Here is an 11458-nt window from a genome sequence, read left to right on the forward strand (position 1 = left end):
GTGGATCTGGTGCTCTTTGAATTAATTCCTGAGACTCAGTCTTTTGTTCTCTCATAGGTGTTGGAGTGAATTATCTGTCCTGCCAGAACAGTCTGAAATGAATATACTTCCTTTAGGAAAATGGCAAAATTAAATTAAACTTTAAAGAAACCACAGAATCCCTTTTGAATATTTAACTTAAGGCTTTGCTAAATATTTTTTTTTTTTTTTTTTTTCTTTAAATTGGGAAGACAGTTTATTCAGTGTCAGCTATAACTCATAGTAGGTGTAAATGTCTGTGCCTTATAAAAGATATTTTGGTTATGGAAGAACACATGGAATGTACTTAAATGCTTTTGTAACAGAAATAGTCCAGATTTTATTCTAAATACTTAAAGGAAAAAGCGCAGGCAAAACCATACTGTCACTTAGCACCTTTCAGTTTGCATGAGAAGGATTTCCTGGGCCACCAGTACCCTACAGACACTGACCTCTAACTCTGTTGAGATGTCACCTGAATTTTTTCCTGATTCCATCTTAAAAATCCTGGCTTTTTTCTTCTCCCCATCCTGAGCAGACGTTCCTCTGTTCTGAGAGGGCAGGGTGTGGGGGGCCCATCCTACATCACCTCACGCTCTGTAACCTTCCTAATGCAATAAAGCAGGACTTGCACATCCCACAGCTGATCTGTAAAAAATTTGGTTTGATTACATGATTGTAAGTATCTTGAGAGTCTTAACTGTTAATAATATAAGGACCATGAACCAATACAAGTCTTGGACAAAACCGTTTTGTACAGGAGATTGTCCGTGCCAGTATGGGCATAGAAGGGAAATTAACATTAGATCCCTTCGTACATTCCAGGACATAATTTGCACAAAACCTTTTTTTCTGGTCCATCAGTAATCCTTAAAACCCAAAATCTGTACTGCAAATTGAGCCCTTGTGATACTTTGTTATTCTGTAGGATTGAAACTTGCAGCAGTTTTGCACAACTTGGATGTTAAATAGGAATATGGAATTTGACCAATATGGGACAAAATGAAGAACTGACGATTGCTTAAAGACAGAGTAAAAATGAAGGACGCACCTTCTGAGCCCTCTCCTGCCTCCCCCTGGCCCCGGTTGTTGGGAAGCTGCCGGCTGGGCCTGTGCTGCTCCTGAAGTGCTCTTGCACTTCATTCACAGTGTTACCAGGTTGGGTTTCTCCCTCCGGTCTGGAAATACATCTGTCAAAATACTGGATGCGTAGTGGGCTCCTTTGAAATTGATTAAACAGCCTTTGACTCTCAGATGAACACTTGTGTACAAATCACGCATGTTTTGATTAAAAAAAAAAAATCCCTAACAAATGTGGACATCCATTGCAAGGGGTTTGACAGTCCTTTAGGTTTTCTGGTTATGTTCTTGGTGCAGGGACACTCCACTAAGAGTGACAGTACATCTGTGTTTTTCTTGACATGTATCAAGTAAAATGAGTTCAGTGTGAAATAACGCTTCAAAAAAAAATTACAGGCTTATTTTATGGAAGCAAGATGTTACAAGTGAAACAGCTTATTCTGTTAAACCTGGAGTTAAGTGGTTTTCAGGCATCAGTTTATATCCCACTGGAAAGGGGAGAGGTGTAAATGTGTATGCATGTCTGTGCGGTTGGGTTGTGCAGGCGATTAAAACGCCTGGCGAGCTTTAAGTTTACTGAATGTTAACCAAATTATTTAGTTTGGTGCTTGGCATTAGAGTTAAACCTGAGACACTGGAGTACTGCACAAGAAACTAAATTGAGGATGACAAAAGAGGAAAGTCTTCTGCGTGGCCAAGTGGCTTAAGTCAGAGGACGAAATTTGCCAAGTTGACATAACATACAGTAGTCTTCCTGGGCTTTTTTTGTTTTCCCCCAGAATTTTAGGTCAGTCTTTCATTTTTATGTATGAAAAATAAATGTGTTCAAAATTGCACCTCTGTCTGAGTCTTTATTTAAATTGGAAGGATAAATACTTGGAAGAATGTTTTTAATGTGTCTTAACTGATCAAAGAAAGCTGCTTTACGAATGTGTGTAGTGCTTGCAGAACTTAGCAGTGGTTTACTTTGTAGTAGCTTGGATATGTGGTGCTGGTCTGTCTTCCTGGGAGTAGAGCCTTACCTTCCCCGAGAGCAAACACAACGTCCAGTCTTGGCATGTCTTCCTCGCCTCTGAGAAACCTTTCCCTAGAAAGGGATTTCCAGGACCGGCCTACAAAGCCGTGAAGGGTGATGTTAGTGTTTTGGGGTGCAGCTTTCTGCAGCCCCAGTAAGGCCCACGGAGACTTCTGTGGTGCCCGTGGTTGAGCGCACGAGTGGGTTGTGTTGCTGGAGTGACCTAGGCTTGAAGCTCTCCAGCAAGCCTGCGCCTCACGCTGTAATGTGGGGATTCCTTCTGGAGAAGCAGAGTGCGAGCCATAGTGGGGAGCTGCTGCGGGGGATGCATGAGGCGCTGCTTGCTGTTGATAGGGACTTGCAAACCCGCTCTCTGTTCTTATAGTCTTTTTTTTTGTCTCCGTACTGTGTACTGAATCGGTGACTTTCTTCTGCATTGTATGTCGCAGGCCGAGACTGACCGACACCTAAGCCTTCAAGACTTGTGAATATTCTGCAGCTATAAACTGCAAATTATTGACATGCAAAGCGAGACATCAACCCCTCTTCGGGAACAAAAAGTGAGGTCTGTTAAGTACCAAGAAGACCTCAGTTATCTGTTTACAGCGTAAACTGCACCGAGGGGATGAAGACCACCAGCAGCGCGCTACTTTGCAAAACAAAATAATTTGCCCACTTGTGTTTTTATAATGCCTGTATTAATGTAGAAAGATGTAAAAGAAATAAATTAGGAAATATTTTGTTTTGTACTGCCATTCTTATTGTATTTTTATACTTTTTGGCAGCATTAAATATTTTTTTAAATTGACAATATGCTGTTGTGTGCGCATTATGTTAGGGAGAAACTGTTAAGAGCCTGTTTTGCAGAAAAAGAGATGTTTTGCCTTAAGGTTTCCCGATGCCCTGTCTTAACTGGAAAATGGCAAAATGATTAGAATGTGCTTTATGCAAATATTTTCATTCATGCTAAGTATTGTAGTTTGAGTTAGGAGGACCTCTTGCACATTTCTTTTGTAATACACCACTAAGAATATTATTTTATTAACTTGACCAGTTGGGTTTGGTAATCCTGATGTTTGCAGTAAAATATGCACAAAATGCTCAGAGTCACTTTGTGAAGGGAAAGTCTTTGTTATCGATGCTTTAAAGGGAGGAAAAATGGGAAATCTGATGCCTCACTACCCACGGTCATCCGTAATTAATGGGTGCCAAGGGCCAGGTACAAAGCGCACAACGTGAATGGTGTCTTTAATTAAATGGAGTTTGGATTGTGTCATCACAGTGTGTTGTATGAATAATATTTTACTTCACATCTGCTCTCCGCATTCTTCCTGACACAGCCCAGACAGCTGGATGGGAAAGGGGTAAACTGGAACGCTGCTTAAAGGAGTTCTTCTAACGGACTCAACAGGGTTTCCAGCCCGGTCAGCTTCTGTATCGGAGCTGACCTAAATTCTGCACTTGCTGACGTTCTGTGATGATTTCAGATAAACTTTAATTCACCAAAAAATTATATTCGATATGACTGTCTAATATGTGGTGGGGTTTTATACGTAATTTGTACTTTGCATATTTTTGTAACGGATTTTTGTACAAATCATACAGTTGCTGAAAGTAAAGCGTGGAAGAGGGGGGAAATCTAGGCCAACTCAGGCTATTTTTGCTAAAATAGGCAGCAACCTGCAATCTTAACAGAACTTGGTTTGGAGGATCATTCCTGAAAGCAAGCGTGTTCGGGGTTGTGTTTAACTTGAACGTGAAGCTGAATCGGGAAGTACATAGTGCCGTTACTTGAGCTAAATATATGCTTGACACCACCTTGAAATGGCCTAAATCACCAATCTGGTTTGCCTAAATACTTTAATTTCTTTTGATGATTAATATTATTCCTAGCCTGTGTTGGAGGAGTGAACATCGCAACTTGATTCAGCTTTTGTTTTCAAGTTGGTGCAGCTCTGAGACCAGGAGTGTTTGTAATGAGAGATCATGGTCTGGCCAAAACCACTGCAATAAACCCTGTTATTGTTGAATCCAGGACCGGAGCCTGTTTATGCTACTTGTTACCTCTTTGGATACAGCTTTTTGCCATTCATGCCTTCTGCTGTGATTTATGGTTTCATTATTTTTGTCCTCTGTGAATTGCGGGTAAGCAGAAGGTGTGTGACTACTGGAAACTGCTCATGCTGTGTTATTTTACCTGCTGCTGTCCATCACAGGTAACTATCAGATACACAACTAACTTCTTTTCGTCTTGTGAGGAGTAGGGGGCTGAACATCCTTTGGCTCTTGTCACACAGTGAACTCTTCTAATCAAAACGCTGATTTCCTTGAAGTGTTTTTTAAATGACTACCCTTTACTGAACGGCTGAGCTAAATTTGCTGTCAGGCTAACGAAGAATAGGCAAAGGGGGTAAAGACAGAGCAGTTCCAAACCCAGAGACAGCAGAAGCCTTGGCTCACTGGCCCAGGAACTTCTGACACACGGATGGGTTTTGTTATTTCTATGCAAGGCCACCATTCTTCCACCACTGGGAAATGGTGGAACATCTTAAAAGGTAAAGAAAGAGGAAGGGCTGCCTTCTGAAAGAGAGTTAGAAGAATGACAGACTTGTAGACTCTCAAAGGAAAAAGCTGTGATTTATTGGCTCCTCTATTTTTTCCCCCGTCTTCAAGAGAATTGTCGCAGAGGTGCTTGTTTTTGTTGTTGCTAGCCATCATATCCGGGGACACAACCGGTGCCTTGTCCTGCAGCAAGGTTTGGTGGGCAGAAGGGCAGGCAGATGAGGTGGGTGCAGCAGTTTGGGGAACAGTGGAAGCAGTGGGCTGGGGGCAGCAGGAGGAGCTGGGAGCGGCTTGCACCAACGCCTGTTCCCAGGGCAAGGGGACACTTTAGTGCTACCTGGGGCACTGCTGGCCTGGCCCGGCCTAGGAGAAGCCATCTCCTCGTTCTGGTAAAGACCAAAAGGTCCAGGAGAGTCAAACTGGTACTTTTACCACAAGGGGCAGGAAAGCCTTAAGGGTTTCTCTTTTAGAAAGTACTCGCAGCACTGAGTGCTCCTCTTTTTCCTTCTCTGTGAGGTTTTATCCTACCAGGCCTCTTGAGGAGGTCCTTAGCATCTTATGGCTTGTTTGAGAAAAACCTTGGGAGGCAAATGACACCGTCTTCATTGCTTTTGTCTGGTCCTTTCCCTTGATAATTTATTTGGCCTCTTGCTATATATACACATCTCATAGTAGCTTTTTGAAAGTGACAAGGAATCCTTCAGTGCTTAACAACACTCAGCCCTGTCTTTCTTCTCTTCCACTCCTGGGTATGTCTTGCTGGTCACAAGTATAGAAGTATAAAGAGACTATCATCCTCGGCAAGTCTTTCAAGTTAGTCCTTCTAGTTGACATCTACTCTAACATAGGTTGTAAGTTGAGAATTGGGACACACAGGCCAGCGTGCGGGACTGGAATGTAGTTACCTAAATATACATACCCATTAGGTAGTGAAAATTAAGCCCGAGACAACCTTCACCTGTCCAGCACAGAGCCCATCTTCCACCTCGCTCACGCCCGTGGTAAACTCTGGTACTTAGACAGAGTTCCTGCAGTGCAGGACAGGAGTCACCTCAGGTTTCTGCATGACAGATGATTACAGACTAATTAGTTTCTGCAAAGAAGCTTCTGTCACACAGCAGCTGTGTGCCTCACTGCACAAGTGTTGGGGATAGAGGAAAGCAAGCGTGCTTGTTTCTCTTGTCTGCCTCACAGCAGTGTATGGCTTTGTCTCAATTTGGAATAGGGTTAGTTTTTCCAATTAGTTTTAGACTTATCAGAGCAGCCTTGTGCTACATGTAGCCTTTTGTCTGCGTTCCCTGACCACATCCCCATTTTGACTCACCAGCTTATTAGCCTAGATACCCATGGAAATTCCTAAAGATGTACTGTAGTTAATTCCCATTTTCCAACCCTAGAACTGCACCACCTCACATCCATGACCTGCCATCCCCTTCTAGTAGTTTCTCCACTGTTGCACCTCTCTGTTGTGCTGTTTGAACTCACTGCTGTTCAAACACACCCTAGTTCCCCGAGTTTTAAACAGTTCTGGCTTCTCTCCCCCACAACTCACCCAAGTATACCTCTCACACAACCCTTTTCCTGCCCTTTCCTCTTACCAACACAAGCTGTGTTGGTGTTGCACCTGAAGAGGAACACAAGGGGAATTGTCACCAGTTTTGAAAGCTCCTTAACGCTTCCCAGCATTTTCTTGTGCTTACCATTCTGTTCCTTGTTAAGTTTCTGAGTAAAAAAAATTAGCTCAGTTGCTTTGCTTTTCTTGCTTACAGCACTTAAAAAATATACTGAAGGTATTCTTCATGTCTAAAATATGTTTCTATCTCACAACTTGCTCTATTAATCAGCTTTGAAACTCCAAGAAACTCCTTGCAATTGTTTGTTTGTTCTTCTTTGGGGTTTTTTTTTAGGGGGGAGGGTTAGTTTTTTGGTTTTGTTTGGGTTGTTTTTTTTTTTTTAATGTTTTGAAAATGTCACTGATTGCGGCAATGATGATGCCTGAAAGCAGCAGCCCAGCCTGTGTCACGAGGGTTCTGGGTAACTGCTTAGTAGTTCTTGCAACATCAGATAGTAGATACCACAATTCAGATCCTGTTTTTTATTTTTTTTTTAAATATTTTTTTTAAACTGCTTTGGGTAATCCTACTTGTTCTGAATCATTTTTACAGCCGTGTATCTATCTCTGATAACGGTAAGTCAAGGTATCTTGGTGGTTAAAACCAGCAGCCCAACACACAGCAGTTTGACTCACCCTCATTCAGCGGATCTGTGCACCCCGGAGGGAGAGACTACAGCCTGACGGTGTCGCGCAGAAATCAGACAGACTCGAGACGAGAAGGCTGATGCAATCCTGAGCAGGGAGTTCATCATCACTTTAGAGAGCATGGACAATTAGAAGAACTCCAAATGATAAAATCAAAAGAACTTTAAATCCTTTAACTGCTTGCAAATATTAGATTTCATGCCTCACAGTTCTTGTTCATAGCTGCAAAGAGATGCCAGTAGTGGGAAACTGTTCCTCACAAGGATGGATATAAAGGTCAGTCAGTCCAATGAATAAGAGCAGAAAACTGGGCCAACAAATTTTAAAGCATAATTTTGTGTTTTCCATTGCCTGCCTTTCTCACAAATTTATTGCAAGATTTAGAGTAAAGGATTACGAAGCCATAGAAGAGTATCTTAAGGGAAAGGGGGCAGGAAAGCTACTCTGGCGATTCCTACTTAACTGCATGATGGCACTTCTAGGTTAAAATACATTCTGGTGCTACTTTTCTGTTTTCTTAGGGAGCTTGCCATTATGTTATAAACAGGAGCTTACCTCATGCCTTCACATACGATGTACTCTCTGAGTTGGTGCACAAACAGATGTCCTTGAGATGTGTAACCACCAAAGGAACGGCAGGTGGTAGGGCAGCCTCTGCTCAGAAACCAGCATCCCATTCTCAGCTCCTGTAAAACCTCAGGGCAGCGTCTGGCCTCCTGCCTGCCCTGCCTTTGGGCACACAAACCACAAGGGACTACCAGCACATACCTATATTAAGAAACACTCAGCATTAAAGAATCTTCGTTGGCTTGCACTCTTAATTGCATTGTTCTAGTTGCAAACAGTTGCAAGAATTGGATTTTTTAAGATGTTTTCTAAAAATGTCTTGATCTTTGTTTAAAAAAAAAAAAAGCATCTTAAGATGTTTTTAACATAACTACTGGTTTAGTCAAAATGATAGCAAAACCAATTATTATGTCTGAGCTATTTACAAGAGTATTTTAATGAGAAATTGTAAGTTTATCTGTAATCAGTAAAAGAAGGATAGAAAAAACAGCTCTCACACCTCTGAATGCTTCTTTGCTGTGGTCTGGTGATCAAGCACTCCCTTGATACTGCTTCAGAATCCTTGTTTTTCCTCCTCTAGCTTTTCATCACTGCTTCTTCTTGTTCCAAGCCATACTAATTTTGATTGAAATTCCATCTATTATCACAGCTGGTTCAATTTTAACTAATGAAGCTTTGCAGTTAAGTACCTTCTGATCTGTAGCTTCCCAAATGCCACTGGGCACACATGAGACTGCATCCTGCTTAATACAAACAATTATTAAAAATTTTTCCCATCTGATTATTTCCACAGATACCCAAGCAACACTGCTTGTTGCCCATATAAGGTTTTACCTTTATGTTTTTTTTAATGTATTGTTTAAAAGCCACTGAAGTTGACTTCAGTATTTCAAGTTTTTTTAGTACCTTGTATAGTTTACATATGCACAACATATTCTGGATCTTGAACAAAGTTATGTGCCTGTGTTAAACAGCTGCAGCAGACAATGTTTGGGGTCCCTAATTTTATGTCACAACTTATTTAAACACCAAGCCTTTATGCAAATGGACTCCTTACGATGCAACACACATACTCCACAATTTGCTTGCAGTACTAAGCATCATCTAGAACACCAGGTTGCAGATGGCAGAGATGTTTAATAAGTTCATTGCAGCGTTGCTGAAGCTCACAGCGTTTAAATATTGACACTTGTGAAGAGGCCTAAATGAAGCAGCTAATTTGATCCCAAAGGAACGAAGTACTTAAAGCCAGACGAAGTTTATACAATCACCTTATTTTAAAAAAACAAACCAAAACCAAATCACAACATCAAAACCCACGACAAAAAAACCAAAACAAACTTAAACAGCTTGTGCCTGTCGATAATTTCTTTTTTTTCCCTCCACACCAACATCCTATGACAGTTGGAAAAGCCTCATGGAGCACCTCCAGTCATACATAACTTTCCAAATAGCTGTAGTCATTGTACAGGCAATACACAAGCAGTGGTTGAAGAGCTGGCTCTTCAATAGGTCCTGGTCAGTACCTTGCAAGTTAGTGTAATAAAAGACACATGTAACTTTAGAGCTTCTTCATTACAGTCATTACAGGTGCAATTATCTGAGCCCCGCATAGGTGCGGGAATACTCCCATGCTCATCCAGCAGAAGGACCTATCCTAAGGTAATGCAGAGGTTGACATTCATCCCCTTCTTTCTGAAGAACAGTTTTCACCTCAGGAAAGCTTCAAGGTACAGTTGATTTAAACAGCCATCTCCTCATGTTGGTTTGCTCAGTTAAATATTCTGCTCCCTTTAAAAACCACTATTCTATGTAGTAGCTGTCAATTCAAAGTATTATTCTTACCCACATCCACCCACTATTCTAAAATGACAGAGTTTATGTTTTAAGATGAGTATGTTTAAACTGCCAGGCCATTCTTTCTTGACCTATTCTCTAGCATGTCAGCAAAGCCCAAACTCAAACCAAACATGGTCATTAGACAATGCAGAGGCATCAGTGCATGGAAGGGAGAACTCAGTATCTCCTACAGCTTCATTCTAAGGTCAGATTCTGATCTTACTGGTAAAGCAGACACACCCTGATGGCTTTCAGGCCTAAAGCCCAAACCAGGACCATCACCAGTTTCAATTTCTGACTTCTAAGAAGGTCGGATTCTGATCAAGGAAAATGAATACTCAGTTCCAGATTCAGCAGTGCACAAGAACAAGCAAGTAGTTCTTGTGATTTACACAGGCCTACGCGCTTAAAGCTAAGAAGTATTTACCACTTACAGGCAAAAGTTTTCAACCAGCTTGGCATATTCAGCTTTCCAAACTCAGGTACAGCAAGAGTCTACACTCTCGTAACAGTTACCAAATCTCTCTTTGCTCACTACTGTCCAGTTACAGTTGATGTTACAGTTACAGTACATTCACAAAGAATCTGATAATCCATCACAATGAAGAATGCTTAGTTCATTAGCCATTTTCTAAAAATGCAATATTTGAATGAACAGTATTTGTAAGCATGAAATATCACCATGATGGGATCTATACGAAGGCAGGCTGCAAATGGCTTAGCCTTCCACTTGCCTCTAGAAACTCAAGCTTCTTGTAAAACAATGACAACACCATGGGCCAAAATAAGTCTTTAAGCTCACATTAATGTGATCTTTTTAGTCATGTTATTTGGTTTTGCTTCTGGTTGTAGCTTGTGTACCAGCTGTATACAAGTTTCTTTTTCTTCCGGTAAATCTTTTTCGATTCACATTCACAGGCACAGCAGTCATTCCCAAACAATTGAAATCTATTTGTAGTCCATTTTTTACACCATAAAACATGGCATCTTCATGAAATGTGTCATCTTCGTGCATTACTACTGTAAAAGCTTATTAATATGAGCAAAGAATTACTTTCCATTTCTAGCATGGTATTTAGTGTTAAGAAGCATTGGTGTTAACACAATTCAAACCTTTAAAAAAACCCTAACACCACAGATGTAATTAACCAATCATGAAGCCTTTCCAGTTCTCCTAATGCCAGCAGCAGTTAGTTTGTGCTCATATTGTTCTACATATATCTATGTTTGTGACTGACTCAAATACGATACTTAACTTGAGACCTGCCTACATTTTAAGACATTATTTGAAGGTATTTGGACGTACAATTATACAGAGCATTTGTTCCACATACCAATTTTCCAAGGTTCAATTTCTCCTTGCATTATATGCTCCTGCAAAGCAGACTCAAGACTGGGAAACACTTAAGTTTCTTCTTGTTTTATGGAAGAAGAACAGTAACAGAATGTTCATTCAAATATTAGTCCTCTGTGACAGGTATTCACTATGATTCTCCCCTCACAAACTTTCAAAACACCCAAGAAGATGAATGATATCGTATCCTTTAGGTGATCAGTCCATTCACCAAGTAGTTAGACCGAACTGCTCTTCTTTACTTAAGAGGCACAAGTTTTCAAGCAAAGCTGATTACTGAGTTTTATGCCTACATCATTCACAGATCTATTCAGGACTGCTGCTCTTGCTTTCCTCATAATTTCTTCTACTGGCATGACACCACCACAAAAAAACCCCAACATCTATTTAGCAAAGTAAATATTTAAAAGTATGACCTGTATATTTATTGTGTCTATCAATTCATAAGCTATAACTTAGAAATTTTAAAGTTACTTTTAAAAACGCTAACGTCACCAGGCACTTCCAAAAGATCAAAACTGAGCATGTTGCTTAATGGGGCAACAAGTATCATTAGAAACACTAAACACCTGAATTGTTCATTACACAACTATTGTCTCAGACTAAGCTTATAAAATATACCAATACCAGACTGCCTGCTATCAGGGCAATGTTTTACTTAAATATTCACAGCACTGTATTCATCCTTAAATCCGTCTAAGAAGGCTCATCTGCCTAGAAAACTTTAGTTTTAGCATCTCTGCTGCCTTTGGAAGCAGAATGG

General features: G+C 40.7%; 1 protein-coding gene across 2 annotated transcripts in view; it reads left to right on the plus strand.

The window, feature by feature from the left end:
• PTPN2 (protein tyrosine phosphatase, non-receptor type 2) overlaps positions 1-4148 on the plus strand; it is a 32585-nt gene extending 28437 nt beyond the window's left edge. The window contains exon 10 of one of the 2 annotated variants that reach the window (XM_014938598.1): positions 2563-4148. In XM_014938598.1, coding sequence (XP_014794084.1) covers positions 2563-2584 — 22 coding nt within the window. In that variant the 3' untranslated portion in view covers positions 2585-4148. The remainder of the gene's footprint in view (positions 1-2562) is intronic. The other variant, XM_014938599.1, reaches the window with a different exon arrangement.
• Positions 4149-11458: the final 7310 nt, after the last annotated feature.

This window comes from Calidris pugnax, unplaced genomic scaffold, assembly GCF_001431845.1.
Source record: "Calidris pugnax isolate Ruff unplaced genomic scaffold, ASM143184v1 scaffold13, whole genome shotgun sequence".
NCBI lineage: Eukaryota > Metazoa > Chordata > Aves > Charadriiformes > Scolopacidae > Calidris > Calidris pugnax.